We start from the raw sequence: 15,951 nt of genomic DNA, 5'->3' as shown, positions 1-15,951 counted from the left end.
AGGAGAGCTCTAGCACAGCCTTCTGTGCAGAGAAGCTAGCACCAAGCTATGAATGCTAAGAGGAAAACCAGTTGCAGGCACTCTTTCCTTTCCCCATAGTAGGAACAAGAGGGTAAATAAAGTGTAGATCCAAATAACAATAAAAAAGCTCTAGTTTTATGTATGTTCATCTGGAGAACAGTGATAAACAACACTTTCACGGGGCTGTTACAGGATATATAGCAATGAATTTGCAGCAAGTTGCAGCAAAAGTTTAAAAAAAAATTAAAACTATAAAGATTCTTTACCATCAAAGTAGTCAGTAAAAATAGCGGCTTAAGCAGAAACTGCAAAGTTAAAACAGCATTTAAAACTGAAGCTATATTCCAAAGGGTATTATCTCATAGTACATATGGAATGCAGACAAGACTGTGTTCCTAGTTCACATTTTGAGCTTCTTCTAGATTGTATTATCAGTTGTGACCTAAAATTTCTCTTGTAGCAGTCTTTCCCACTTCCTCCCCACAAACCATGCCATAACCATAGCTTACTGCTGTCACTGAGAAACCTGTCTTGCATGCAACATCTACCACCATCAAGTAAATCCTGGGATTATAGCATAAATCCTCAATTTAAGCTTTTCAGCATTCAAGATCCACTATCTCCTGCACAATCTTCCTGTACAGACTGTCATTCTCCACAGTCCCATAGAGCTGCTTAACACATTTTAAATTATAGCCATTATTCTCACACACACTCCTTTTGCCTCGGACAGATCATCTTGCTGCACTTCAAGATCCATGCTTACTAAATAAACATGGGTCCAGACAGGATATGTGCAAGTATCTAACTTGAGGCAAAGCTTCTTTTTAGACCCCCATAATCCCAAAGCCTTTCTCTGTCTGGCTGTTCTCGCCTTAAGTGCTGCCAGGGAGATTTATTAGAGAAATTGTGTGTGCCATATGCACACACTTGCCACAAACCAAGGAGCCCCTATAGTTTGGTCCAAAGGCCAATCCATGTCTACTAGATCCCCAGACCAGAATCTCTCAAATCTCTACTGCTAAGCATATCAGAAGCAGAAGCTGCTGAGAGGCAGCTATGCTTTTCCTTTCCCAAAAGATATACTGGAGCAAACAGATACTATGCAGAGCTAGCTGGAATGTATAGTCCCACAGGAAATTCTGTAGGTGTGTAAATGAAGGCTCTAAAGAAGAGTGGCAGCATGACTGACACCAGGTTAAGCTTCAAGCTTTCAGTTCAGGACCACATGTTCACATGCACAGTTTATATCAGAACTTCTGTTTACCCATCCTTCTGTCAGTAGCTTCTGCATACCAAAGCCTGGCCCCTAATTCTGTGGCCAATAGGCTTTCTTAAACAGACTTCATAGACCGAGATTCTCTAAATATTTTCGCTTAGTGGACTAAACCACTCATCTACATGTTTGCTGATCTCTTTGAAGAACTACCAGACATTTGAAAAGCAGAACTTCCCTTTGCAGAACCAATGGTGACTCTTCCCAGATAGTCACTAATCCTGCCTTATATTGTAGTTGCTGCTGTTTAGCTCAATAGGCCTGACAGTTGGTTAACAGACTTGCAGTTCCCCAGCTCCATCACAGAAACCTCTTCATAGACTACTACCACATTCATCATCCCTTGCTCCTCAGGGACTACACTAGGGAAGTGAGTAGGATATATTTTGCTAATAGTGATCCAGATGTTTCAACTCTGACTTAGAAGAATTCTTGGGCAAATGTTATGGTAACTTATTAGTGCTCTAGTCTATTTATACTATAGGCCCTGTTGCAGCTACTTCTAATTGAGATATATCTGCTGAGTGTTTCAAATTATATGATTCATACTTATTTTTTAATCCCATAAGTGTACACACATGCACACACCATCTTGCAAGGAGGAAGAATTTCCAACCCCATGTTAAAAAGTCACAGAGAAGGTGAGACCTCTCAGTCAGTGGCACATTTGTGAAGAGTCCAGGTAATTTCTTTCACAGCTGTCCATTAGGAAAACAGCTTCCCCAATAGGAAAAATTCATAAGCTTTGACAAGAGTGTAAAACATACAGTGAACTATAAGATGGTCCTATATAAACTTGGTTTTGCAAGTGTCATCTGTGCCTATTATGCTAACTTAACATAAGTCACATAAAAGTATTACAAACAGAGTTCAAGCTTTTCACAAGCTAAGCAAGCCCAATTTCTAATGGTTGGTGCCATTTTTATAATGCTTTTATTCATTGTTCTCAGGAAAGGGAGCTTCAAAAAGACAAATCCAAACGGTCATTTGGCTACTCTTACACACTATTTGTAACGCCTTTTGTGCATATGAAAACATATTCTAAAACCTCAGAGGAAGCGATCGATAATAAATAGCTTACAAAGTAAACTATTTTGTGCCATCTGAATAAGATACAGAAGATAGACAGATAGATGAATTCTAACTTCTAATTAGTTTAATAGGCTTTAAAGCAGCACATATTTCTATTCAACTCTAGTCTCAGTAGTAAGATCTGTAATTTTAAGGTAAATGTATTGCATCCAACATACCATTAAGATTGTTTTCCTTTCTCATTCAGCTCTGCAGAATCCTGGGCAAACAAGTTGCGAATTGAATCACAAACAGTTTTATTCTTTGTTGTTGGTTTGGGTTTTTTTCCAGACCCAAAACAAGAGTTAAAAGTTAATGCATATAAACCAAAAAGCTGACCTTTGACTTCAGAAGAAAACTGAGCCAGATGTCGATTTACAAAGAGCTGCAGTTGACGATTCAGATCACAGTATAGAGTATTAATGTTCCAGGAACGAATTCCTGAAAAAAAAAAAAAAAAAAAAAAAGAAAAAAGTAAGCTGTCCTTGTCATTACATCTACTCCAGAAACAGAAGCAGAGAAAGAAAGGTAAGCAGGACACCCAAAGACCAGGGATGCTCTACTAGATGAGCATACTTAGGATGGAGAAGGTCTTCAGAGGCAGAGGACCATAAGATACTTACCTTGCATAAGACATTTCTTTCTGAAGAAATGAAGTGTTCCATGAAGGACATGCAGTAAGCAAGTCTCCATTCAACTTGGACTTCATGCAAGGGAAACCAACAAGAGATGAGGCCAAATGAATTACACTACCCCCTAACCAAACAAATACATTATGTTAGTTTTACATCTGCACTCTCCAGCACTCATCACCAGTACAGATGGGCTACCATGTGGTTATGCTACTGCAAAGCTCAGAGACATCAGCTTCTTTGCCCTTATAGCCTATGCATCCTCCAAGCCACAAAAGCCCTCCACTCCTCCAACTCACTCTGCCTAATCAGTCCTTCAAAGACACTGAGATCCTACTGAGTCCATTTGAGTCTGTTCTTTAATCTTTATAATCTTTGCCAGCTAGTTGCCTTCATATCACAGCAGGATGGTGCTTCTGCTCCCAGAGCAAGTAGCACCAAGCCATACAGAGGACGTCACCTTCAGACCTCAATTTGAGCAGGTGTACATTCTGGAGGACACCAAACACTACAGACCACAGATTTTCACATCCCAGTAGGGAGCAGCCTTTCCTAGATGGTGTGACTCTACACTGTGCCACAATGAACCAAAGCAGGATATCACTACAAATCCCTACTCCAGCATCTGGCGCTAATGCCTGCTGATGTTCAGATGTTGAAGGCCAATGCCACAGACTTCTAAGGTTAACTGAAACAAGAATTTCAGCTCCAGTATTTATTGATGGAGTCCTCACTGAGAGTTCTTTCACCATCTCTCTTGCATAAAAGACATAAAAGTTGCATAAAATGCATAAAAGTTGTATTGCATCTATTATCTACTTTCTTTCAAGGTAACCATGTTAATTTTCCATGGAGATGTTATTCCCTTTTACTGCAGTTCTAGCTCTCCATGTTGTACAACAGCTTTTGCTGACCACTGGTGGGAGAGGATCCTCAAGGATGCACGCTCCAGCTTTTCTACACATACTAAGACACAATAATCATTGCATCACGCAGGTCAGTAGTCTCAAGGCCTATAGAATCTACAGCAGCTAAAAAAACCTTTGTGCTTGGTTTCTTTTTCTGGTGACAGCTGACACAGTGGAGTAACAAAGCTTATTTATGCTTATTTACTGACAGTATTCACTTCAGACTGCACAAAAACTCCTCACTAAATCATCTGAGCTTCGGGGAAAAAAAAAGAAAAAAAAAAAAACAGAAAACCAAACAACTTACCAGCACAATGCCTTTCAATTTGGACACAGGATACGAACAAACAAAACACACAGAGCAAGAAGATGGACAAAGTGTATTCCTCTCCTACACTCCAAGACAGCATAATTGTTTAACCAAATGTCCAGTATAAGAGAATCTTAATGCAGTAATTATGAGCATTCTGACCTGGACAGGAACAAGGTGGCACTCTGCCGGGCAAATCCTGCTGACTAGCTGCTGTGTCATGGTCATCGTGTCCTACTGCAGCAATAAGTGCTATTTGAGGTACTGCTACATCCTCTAGGATGCAGAAAGAATAGGTGCTCTTTCAGAGCAAGAAAGGGAAGAGTGGAATTATCTCACTTGTTCTCATATTTGCAACAATTTATTCAACATTTTCTTCCCTACAGGTAGTCTGAATTTACTCGTAATCTCTACAAATCTGCCACAATTCCAATTTATCACTTCATTGCACATAAGCCTTGCTGATTAGAATCCTCTACCATGAGAGTGCAGACTATACCACAATAAAGGTAAATATTCAAGCTCTTTGCAAATGTAAAGCCTAGATAAGGGACCATGTGACTCATCAGTTTTCCATCTCATTCTTTATGCCCTTGTGAATGTTTTCTTTCCTGCTGAGGTAATTAGCTTAAAAGATTTGGCCTTTCTCCCCAGTACTAGACCTAGTCTTATGGATATTATTTCAAAATTGGACAAAAGTAACACAGTAACAGAAAAATAAAACTAGCATTTATCAGACAGTATTTTGGAAAAAATGTTGTTCAGATATCACAATGTCACAGCCTACAAAGCTCTATACCTGGAAATGAGCAAGTTTCTATAATGCCCTGTAGCCACTATTGCATTTTTCTGAACCAAGGTATAGAAAGAAGTCTGGAAAAACATACTTTTTATGGCAGCTGGGGCAAGAGATTTATCGACTGTAAAAAAAAAAAATTTTTTTTTTTTAATGCAGACAGGGTGCCACAGCCAACAGGACACAAAAGAAACCCTAGCTTTTTCATCCTTTGCATATTCACTGCTCAGCAGCTTGTTCTACCTTCACATGAGCCCTCTACAGCAGCTAACACTTAAGTACGAATCGTCATTTCTACATTTCTTGAACTCCCTGAATCAAGAGTGCAGCTGTCTACAACATCATAATATGCTGACTATTGACAGGTCTCAAGATTGCTGTCATTTTAACTATTCTTATTTTTCATATCTTTCAATTTGCAAATATTGGTCCATTTTAAGAAGAGGTCATCCTCCCGTTTCATAGTGGAGAAAACTCTAACTTGCTGGAAGTCCTATTCCATGTTTCCATGTTTCCATGAGGAAAGACTGAAATCCAGGTTTCCAGCTCTGAGTGATTCACTTCTACTGCCAGTAACTTACTGCTGAAATGGCTCCCTCTCATGCAAATGAAAGTGTTTACATTTGGCAGAATTTCACCAGGTTTCTAGTCAGAGAAGGCCAACTGTAGAACTTATTTCTACTGTGGCAGTTACAATTTATATTGCAAACATCATGTTTTTCCTCTGCAGTGGGAATTCTCAGGTTACTGGCATGTGACTGCAGAATTTGAGTGAAATCCTTTAGTTCACAATCTGATCTGTCATTTCAAAGATTCAGACAATGGATAAGGATGTAGGTTGGCACACCAGTTCAGTGAAGTGCCAAGTGAAGATGATCATCCTGCTGTACAGGAAGCAAGAGTGGCCCCTTCAAAGAAGGTCTTTCAGAGGCCAGATGGTCATTATCAGATCTACCACTCCTGAACTAAAGCCATCCCTTGAAAAAGGGAATGAAACACTCCTCATGAACAAAGAGGTCAGCCAACAGAGATAGCTGGAAAATATGCTGAAGTGAAGAAGTTGGACAATATTTGACATTTTTACACCCACCCTTTTCTTAAATAAATGCACTGTCCATCTGTTCTTCAGTAATGCTGATGCTTGGGGGAAAAAAAGTCACAGAATTATCTCTGAATAACACAGTTTGGCCAATAGTTATGACTGTTATTTCAAACCAACGTGCCTTGGAAGTGGGGAGTTGAGGGGAAGAGTGAAGGTGAGTCAGAAGGTTGTTACTTTATTTCTCAAAGGAGTACTAACTGCTTATTAGAACAAGGATTCCCTTAAGGTCCTGATGTAGTTGATCAGCTCTCCTTTGTCTTTTGGTCAGAAACTCCAAGAAACTGCCACAAGGGAAGAACTATCATCTCCGCACCTCCTTCCCCCCTACTGCTAAACAACACAGCATCTAATATACAAAGACTAATTCATTGCCAAGACCTCTGGATGTTACTAAAATATGGCTAACAGAGTAGGAAAATGTTACGGCAGGCCTATCCTGCATTGTGTCATTCCTGAAACAGGCCACTGTGTGACTAGTCCTCCCTCTCTCTGGTCCATGCGGCTGCTCCATAGACAGGGAGAAGCCATACTCTAACAGACCACTGTTCACAGCTGTCCCTGGGACCACAGTGAACAGTCCAGCAAGACAATTCCTCCATCAAGACAGAATTTTGGGGTAAGATGGAAATAAGATGCAATCTACCAAACTACTAATAAAAAAAAAGACTGAGGGGAAAGAGAACCACGAAATGTCTTTAAGCTTTAAGACGTTCAAAAACTGCGTTAGCTACATGACACTAATGCATATAAAGCAATGATCAGGGGAGAAAAAACGGATGCCGCAGAGACCGGCCCCGCACTGCGCCGAGGATCCGAGCCCCGCCCGGCCTCGCCCTCCGCCCGGGCCCCTGCGGGACCCCACGGCTTCAGCCCCGGCCTCCGCCCCGCGGTCCCGACAGCGCCTCGACCCTTCCCGCAGCCACCGCCCGGAGGCCTCCGCCGCCGTCCTCCGGGAGGAGTCGGATGAAGCCCTGCGGCGGGACGGCGGTGCCGCAGGGCGGGAAGGGCACCGGCAGCTCCGCCTCGTCCCAGGCGGCGGCAGGGACGACGCGGCAGGCGCGCAGTTCCGCGACTCTCAGGGGCAGGGAGCGCGTCCGCCTCGCCCGGGACCCTCCGCCGCGGCCCCACTCCTCACCGCGCTCCAGGGCGCTGCGCAGCGCGCCCCGCTCCGGCTCCGTCCCGATCTCCCCGATCACGGCAAGCAGCGCGTGCCGCCCACCACCCGGCGGCGGCGGCGGCGGCGCCGCCGTGTCCATGGCGACCGGCCCAGCCGCCGTCTCCATGGCAACGCCGCGGCCGCTGCTGCAGCGCGCGGTCACTGGCGCGCGGCTCTTAAAGCGCCCTGGCGCCCGCCCTGATTGGCCGAGCTGGCACGTGGTCCTGCACTGCTGCGGGAGGGGGCGTGGTCTGCCCATCCGGGCCCCGCCCCAGCTCGCGCCCCGCCCCGCCCGCGGGCCCACGCCGAGCCCCGCCCCTCCCGCGGGCTCGCCCGCTCCGCCCCGCGGCCCCGCGCGGCCCCGCCGCAGCCGCGCAGCCCCGGCGGCGGGAGCCTGCTGCTGTCTCCGTCCGTACCTGCCGCACGCGGGGTGCCCGCCCAAGGCAGGTCGTGCCGGCACGGCGACTGCCGGTGAGCTCCCGCCGGCTCTAGGGTGCGAGGTCTTAGTTCTTTCCGTCAAGATGGACAGAGCGGTACAGCGACCAGCTCGGATGCTCAAAACCGTGAGCGGGGCTCAGACCTTTGAAAAAACAAATCGGGGCAAAGGGGTGTTGGTTTATAGTTTAGTTTAGAATTTAGTTACTTGAATACAGAAATCCACGGAGATTTTTTATATGCTTGGTGTTGAGTTGTTCCTATACCCACAATAAAACCATTGAAGACAGCAGTTCTAAAGACTCCAAGGCTTGGTATTGTCATTCACCTTCCTTCTCTCTCCTCTATTGCTTGCCCATGAGCAGGTCCCTTCCTGGTGGTTCTTCCTTCTGTTCAATTAAATGTAAGTGTAATGCTCTCCAGGGATAAATGGGATTTCCTGGGTTCCAGACCCATGAGCTACAAGAACAATCTGAACTTTGCTAGCTGCCAGTGCAAAGCTGATGTGAGCTGTCCATGGCTGTACTGGCAGGCCATGGTGTATGCAGCAGTTCTTACTGTCTGGTGTGACCAGAGAGGCCATAACTTTGGGCCCAAGTTTCTCACAGTTCTGGCCAGCTACTGCTGAAAAGAAATTCAATGCAGATGGCCTTAAGCTGAGACATAAGAGAACTGGATTAGATATTAGAAAAATTGTTTCCACTGTCAGAGTGGCCAGGCATTGGAACAGGTTGCCCAGGGAACTGGTGGAGTAACCACCCCGGCAGTGTTCAAGAGGTGCCTGGATCTGTGACTGAATGATGTGGTTTAGTGTTTTAGGGGTTACAGTGGTAGTGCTGGGTGGATGGTTGGACTGGATGATCTTGAAGGTCTCTTCCAACCTTGGCGATCCTATGATGCTATGTGCAAAAGCTGAGCAACCCCAGAGTATGAGACTTCTACAGGCTGAACAAGGGAGAGCCACCAAAAAGCAGTTTCAGGTAGAAAAATCCATGTCTTTTCTGACAGAAAAGGAAGGACCACCCTGTGCTGATGCAGTTGGGTAGAAAAGCAACCCAGCTATTATTAAATGACACAAGTCAGCAATAATAGGCAGTGTTTCCTAAAAACAGTGTCAGGTTCTGCCCTGCAGTGTGCAGGATTTCCACAGGTGAGCTATAGTTTAGAAACAGCATCCTGCCCTCTTTCATTCTTTTGTACCCACCAAGACTGCAGTTGAAACCTCATAAGGTTCAGAAAGTTGGCACTTTGGCAAGCATATATGAATCTATAGTGTCACAGTGAAGCGATATGCGGAATAAATAAATAGACTTCACAACCTGGGGTAGTTATGAAGTGGGTATGTATGTCAGCACCCAGCACAAGTGAGATAGTTCTCTAAAAACGTGTGCCCCGAGCCTCAGTCGGACCCACACCTTTATTCCCAAAGGTGTTCCATATGCAACACATTACACAACTTTACCAGGCATATTCAACCCCTGGCCCCGCCTGGCCTCGCCTCTCATGCTAAACAGGCCCACGCCCTTCTGGGCACGCGTGGTTTGCTGTGGTGGTTGCACGGGGGTCTCGGGGGTCTTCTGAGGCTGAAGATTTTAGTCTTCCTCATTACTGAACTTTTGAACTTTTCCTCTCTGCGCGTGCGCTTTCGGTCCTTCAGTGCTTATCTGTGAACGTCTGTCAGTCTTGATAGGCTTAGAGACAGAGGGGCTTCTTTATCTGGGTTCTTTGCATCCCTGGGTATTGTTCTTTTATGCAAGAATCTTCAGAAATTTGCATTTTCTTATGCCCTTTGAATCATAGCAAAGGTTTCTTAAGTAAAAGGTTAAAATTCAACACATAACCCTACAAGCTAAAATATAAATATTTGATTAATTTTGTTAACTTAGGTGAATTCCAAAAATCTCTATTTCAACAGGACTCTGACAAAAGATAGTCAGGAAAAAAAAACACAGAAAGGGAGAAAAATATAAAATAATTATCTCAGCAGGCTACAGTTGATGTTACTAGCTTATGGAGTTTTCTCAAATTAAAATCATAAATCAAAAGGTGGTCTAGTTCTCCGCAGATAAATTAGGAGATGATGCAATAGGTCTTTTTCACATTAAACTATGATGACACCACAGGCTATGAACTTTATGAACTAAACCTTGTAAACAGGGAGAATTAGTATATCAAAAGGGTTTCATTCATTTCTGTGTGTTGTAACCTGCATGGCAGCAATCATTTAGTTTTAGAGGACTGCAATGAACAGGTAAATAAGTGAATAAAATAGTAAACCTGAAAATAAATGCTAGTGCACATTAAATTCTATCATGACAGTAGGATTGTAGATCAGGGAGGGAAAAGATGACAACAAGACATGAAGGTGAAAAATATTCAGATACTTTCATACCAGCTGATAGAAGTACCTCCTGTTTTCTGGTGATTCAGTCTTAGTACTTGCTGCTTGTTTTTGACATGGTAGCTTTCCAGAGCCGCAGCTTTTCACTGCAGTGCAGAGATGCTCTTCCAGCTGGCTTTCTGCCAAGGAGAAATGAAACAGGAGACATGCAAACTGGAGTGAAAGCTTGAAAAGAATATCCAAACACAGAGACTAGAAGCTCGTGGGAAGACTTTACAATTAAAACATTAATTCTGGTGATGTGGTCCATTTGCATTCTTCTACTGTACCATCAATCAATAGAATGATGATATTTCTGTTGCTTTCTAATGTGAATCAGACATGTCTGTGGTCATGGTGGAATTGCAGTAGAAAAGGCTTGAGTCCTAAGTGTGTGTGCACTGCATGAGACAGTGAAATTAGGTATTTCCGTTTACTGAGTTCCTCGTTTCCTCCCTGTAAATTTACACTCCAGAACCATGTAATAGACCCATATAGAAATGATGGCGTAATCTTCTGCTTTCATGCACTGCAGCAATAGCTGGCACCCCCATGAAAATCAAAAGCTGACTGTGCTGAATGCAGATATTAGAGGTCCTGACAAACACCACAGAAGGAGAGTGGCAAAAGCAGAGTAAAGGATTACTTTACTGAAGGACGAGTCACAGGTAAATGACCTTTATAAAAGGAAATTTCGAAAGTAGGATCAAAATAGCGTAAAAAGGATTTTCATAATATTGTGAGAAGAACAATCTACACTATTTCAATTCCTCAGTCCTAAAGCCTGGAATGATTACTTCCTGTGCTTCCCAGCTAAAAATTTCCAAGTGAATAAAAGTACTTCAGGGAATCAGAGACCTGTGACAGTACCCAAGTGAGGATAATGCCTTTAACGGTGGGGAAATATAGTATCATTTTGGCTGGGACATTTCTAAGATGCAGAGAAAAATCAGGAGACTACCTAAAGGGACTTTATTCAGGTCTTGATCTCTCCTGTGGTGAACACAGCCATCCCTACGTGGAGCAGAAGAACCCAGCACTGATAATACTTTTATGTACAGATGGAGTCTTATGGTTGTTTATACTGACACTTCCAGAATGTATTGTAAGATAGAGAAACAGAGGGCCAAGCCTTTCAGTTTGACCAAACCACATTTTTGCTTCTCTTTAATCCCATGGGTAATCAGAGTAGTATTCCTATTCCTTCCATTTTTATCTTACAGAAAGTGTGGCAAGACACTATCTCCTGTGCAATTTGGAACAAAGCTCTGATCAAGGCCAGGATATAAGGGCCAATGAAATTATCAGATATGGTCATTGTGTCAAGTGACTCAGAGCTTTGGAATTAAAAGACATGTTTATCAGACTTTGAAAGGTACTAATTCATACTTTTATGGCAGTCCTTCTTTGAAGCCAAGGTGATTTTTAATCAATTAAGTACTAAATACAAACTGGCGAGAATCCGTACCTCTTTGTTTCATTTTTCCACATAACTAAAATAAGTCAAAATAATATAGCTGAAATGGTCAGGCAGAGTACAAGTCTAAAAAATCGAACATTACCGAAAGTTTTTTGCAGACTAAACTGTGTAGCTTGCCCGCAGCCTTACTGCGAACAGTGAAAAGAAATGATAATGTCACACTTTTCACCATAATTGTGCATGTCTTTCACAACTTCTTCTGCTCAGTGAAGTCAAGCACTGATTTCAACATTTCTCCAGAAAAAGGTGCAGACAAACTGCACGATCCCGGCTTGTAATGAAATAACTCAATTGCAGTATTTCGTGGTGTATTTTGTGCAATTGAATAGGTTGCTATTGTTTAGAGAAAGTGATACGCACGTAAATAAAGCGAACTCTTGAGAAGTTAATTTGGTCTGGCAATCAAAGCCCCGCCTGGCATCATCGAGTATCTTAGCTTTCTCGTTGTGGCATTCATGCAGTGAACACTTTCGTGTGGTCAGCCTTCCACAGATTAAGGACGCACATGCCTGCGTTACCGGTAAGAGTCGTTGCCTGAGGGAGCAGGAGCACGTCAGGGGCGGTGCCGGGGGGCGGTGCCGGGGGGCGGTGGCGGGGCGGGAGGCGGGGCGGGAGGCGGGGCGGGAGGCGGGGCGGGAGGCGGGGCGGGAGGCGGGGCGGGAGGCGGGGCGGGAGGCGGGGCGGGAGGCGGGGCGGGAGGCGGGGCGGGAGGCGGGGCGGGAGGCGGGGCGGGAGGCGGGGCGGGAGGCGGGGCGGGAGGCGGGGCGGGAGGCGGGGCGGGAGGCGGGGCGGGAGGCGGGGCGGGAGGCGGGGCGGGAGGCGGGGCGGGAGGCGGGGCGGGAGGCGGGGCGGGAGGCGGGGCGGGAGGCGGGGCGGGAGGCGGGGCGGGAGGCGGGGCGGGAGGCGGGGCGGGAGGCGGGGCGGGAGGCGGGGCGGGAGGCGGGGCGGGAGGCGGGGCGGGAGGCGGGGCGGGAGGCGGGGCGGGAGGCGGGGCGGGAGGCGGGGCGGGAGGCGGGGCGGGAGGCGGGCTGGTCCCACCGGCGGCGCCCTCCTGATGTCAGCTGGGTAGCATCAGTCTTGTTTGTCGGCCCGGAGCAGCTAAAGGGGGTGGGCCGGGCCTGGCCGCCGCCGTCTTCATCACCCGCGTTCGATTTCCCCGCGGAGTGCCGTAGGGAGAGCGGGCAGCCCCGCGGCGGGGCCCGGGAGCACTGGGGCGGCGCAGGCGCCGTCTGGGCAGCCCCGGCCGCGGCGACTCGGGGGACGGCGGGGCCGCGGCCGCTGCGATCGGGGCGCCCCGGCAGAGCGGGACGGGACGCTCAGAGGAGCTCCGCGCCGTGACCGGGAGCGAGGGCGGAAGGCGGCGGTCGCTTCCGCTCTCCCCGGCGACTGGGGTGTCGTGCCGGCTGCTCGTGGTGACTCACCCATCGGTAGCACGCCGGGCCTCTGCACTCACGGCCCCCGAGAGCGATGAACGCCAGGCAGTATTTGTTCCCAAAGTCATAGCGCAGAGAATAGTGCATACGGAAATTGGCCGGGTAGCTTTTAAATGCGTCTGCATCGCAATAATTGCAATACACAGCACAAAACATAAAGCTAGTTTTGCAAAGACAAGTAGCATCCTTAGTCTTTTAGCAAGCTTAGCTTATCTTGCTGGGTGTCTTTGTTTGTTGTAAGTAATTCTCATTTGAAATCAGGATCTGGAATTTGGTCCTTTTTCTAGGAATACTGTCCAGTTTTGAAGATGGGGCCTGGGGCTGCATTGGGACATGGAGAACCAGATTCAAAGTGCAAGAAATGAGAATGAGAAATAGCAGTCCTGCTTATTGGTTTCCATAGTTAGTGGTCTGCACTGGAAAGGAGTTTTTGGATAAAAATCAACTACAGCATCAGCTCACTATTGCAAATTCTGTAAGATATAAGAAATTTGGAAAAATCCTCCAAATATGAAAAATCAGACAGTCACCACACCTTCATTCACTGGAAGTCTGATGTTGGACACGTTTTGTTTGAAGCAAAAGGAAGCAAAGATTCATTTTGCTCTTTTATTCTTTCTTAGACAATGGTAGCCATGCCCTGTTTGTAGTTTATAATTAGACTCAGAAAAAAGGCAATCTACCAGCTGAGGAAAAATACTTAAATGAAGACATGTATATTATAAAGAAAGCATTTATTCTCATAACATAATAAAGCTGGAAAAAGTGAGATTACAAATTCGACACAAATAATGGGCAATCAGCTTTAAAACACACACAGATTTGACATTTACAAATTTGACCACCTTGACTGAGCTTTCAATTTTGTCCTATTCTTGTTCATGTAAAAGTACTGAATTGAAAGAAAACAAGATTGGAAGGAGATTCTGGAGATGATGGAGTCCAACTTCCCATTTCAGACCAAGATCAACTATATCCATTTGTTTCTACTTAAAAAAACCCCAAATGTTAGAAATGGCATGATTTTTAGAACTTCTTTAGGCTTACTTTTCAAATATTTTTGCTTATTTCTGTTTAGTCTTTAATTTACACCTACTTGCAGTTCATGAAAGCAAATTCAGTTGTCCTCTAAACTGTGAATATTATTGAGAAACAAATTATTTGCCATCAACTATTTTTTCTATATGGAGAATATGATGGTAGCCAAATCTTTTGCCATCTTCTCACTAGATGCAGGACTTAGCTTAGGCCGTGCCAGTGGAGAGTACAAGAATTACTTCATGCATCTAAGGTCTGCATACTGCACACAAGTATAATGCTTACTGTTTGCTCTTTTTTTTTTTTTTTTTTTTTTTTTTTTTTTTTTTTTTGTGGCAGCAGAATGACATTGACTCAGTTTGTCAATTGCTTTATTGCCCCCATTGCTTTATTTTGCAGAAATACCATACAGCCCAGCAGACCCCTCCTGCATTTTCCAGACTATTTAAAAAAAACTTTCTTCTAGTACTTCTAGTCCCTCTCAATTTCAGATTGCTTGTGGATTAATAAGTGTACTTATTTTGTGACCAAAGTGATTAAAGAAAACAGTGGACTAGGAACAGCACACTGACATTTGAACCCTCACTTAAATGTACTTGTTTTGAACTGAGGATTATTACTTTCTATACCAAACAAGTTTTTTACTTACCTTATTGAAACTTCATCACCACTATGCTTCCCTAGTTTGCTTATGAGAATCCCATATAGATACTGCTAAAAGTCTTACGAGAGTAAAGTTGTTATTCTGCCACTTATGTCCTGTTGCTCTGACATAAGATAGCAGATCATTGTTATGCCCCTTGTCTTTAGAGATCTATGTCGGCTCTTAACTCCTCTCCTTGTCTTCCAGATACAAACCTAATTTGTCTCAGGATTTGTTATCAAAGTTTTCAAGAATTTGAAAGGAATTTTGAGAAAGTGACTAGCACGTTTACTGTTTCTAGTCTTCATTATCCGCTGTGAATTTTGTAAGGCAACTATTAACACTGCTGAAAAAAACAACATTTCAATAATACAAATTAATATACATGCTGGAGCATCTTCTGGGATTTGAACAACCAGCCACTAACGGATCCCTCCTGTGTAGCAATTGCAAATATTTGTAGTCTTTTAAATATTCTTAACATGTATGTGCAAACTTGGATTTCACATTACACACAAAATTTTTAACATACTCATATTTACAGTGTTTTGCTATGTACAAGCTTTTATCTATAACGTTGTGTAATAAGAGTTTCTGTCAGGCAAGGTACCATTTTTTCTGATTCTGTGGCTTTGGTTCTACAAAAGATTTTTAAATAAAATATACAGAATTCTCATCTATAAAATACAGAGAGTTGCAGAACTAAAAAACAGAACTTGCAAACGTAGATTTAAATTACGCTATTCAAACTCACTATTTTTTAGGCAAGAAGGTGAATGCTGGAAAGACAACAATACTGTCACAATTATGCGCAAGGCTTCTTTGATAACCGTTTGGTCCTATAAACACAGGGAAATTAACAGGATTTCACTCTCCTGTGGTACCCAAGAAAGGACGTACCCGATGGTGGCTGTCCGGGGTACGCGATGCTCGGTCCGTGCGGGATCCCTAGCACGGGTCTGTTTTGTACCTCAGATGAAAAGGGGATCGGGAGGGCACTGGGCAGACAGTTCCCGGCCCGAACGCGGCACCCGGTCCGGACCTCCGCCGCCCCCTGGCCCGCCATGTGCCACAGGTCGGTGCATTCGCCCTCGAGCGAGCTCCGCGGACGGAAGACGCGAGGCTCTTTGTCTCTCCGGAGCTCTCGCGGAGAGGCCGAGCGGGCGGCGCCGCTCCGGGGCGATCTCTGCCCCCGTCCCGCTGGGTCCGGGCCCCCCCCCGCCCCGCGTCTCCCCGGTAACAGCGCGGGGCGGACGGGTCGCGCGCGCCA

General features: G+C 45.1%; 1 protein-coding gene across 4 annotated transcripts in view; it reads right to left on the bottom strand.

Annotated features, from left to right (window-relative positions):
* Nucleotides 1-7,416, bottom strand: part of MAP1A (microtubule associated protein 1A) — a 56,417-nt gene extending 49,001 nt beyond the window's left edge. For 2 of the 4 annotated variants that reach the window (XM_068203375.1, XM_068203377.1), the window contains exons 1-2: nucleotides 7,252-7,416; nucleotides 2,708-2,809 (exon numbers count right to left, since the gene is read on the bottom strand). In XM_068203375.1, the coding sequence (XP_068059476.1) occupies nucleotides 2,708-2,809; nucleotides 7,252-7,399 (250 nt within the window). In that variant the 5' untranslated portion in view covers nucleotides 7,400-7,416. Of the gene's footprint in view, nucleotides 1-2,707; nucleotides 2,810-2,991; nucleotides 3,072-7,251 lie in introns of all 4 variants that reach the window. The other 2 variants (XM_068203378.1, XM_068203376.1) reach the window with 2 other exon arrangements.
* Nucleotides 7,417-15,951: the final 8,535 nt, after the last annotated feature.

This window comes from Anomalospiza imberbis, chromosome 13 (genome assembly GCF_031753505.1).
Source record: "Anomalospiza imberbis isolate Cuckoo-Finch-1a 21T00152 chromosome 13, ASM3175350v1, whole genome shotgun sequence".
NCBI classification, from domain to species: Eukaryota; Metazoa; Chordata; class Aves; order Passeriformes; family Viduidae; genus Anomalospiza; species Anomalospiza imberbis.
The sequence above is the reverse complement of the archived record's forward strand: the minus strand, read 5'-3'. Positions and strand labels throughout refer to the sequence as shown.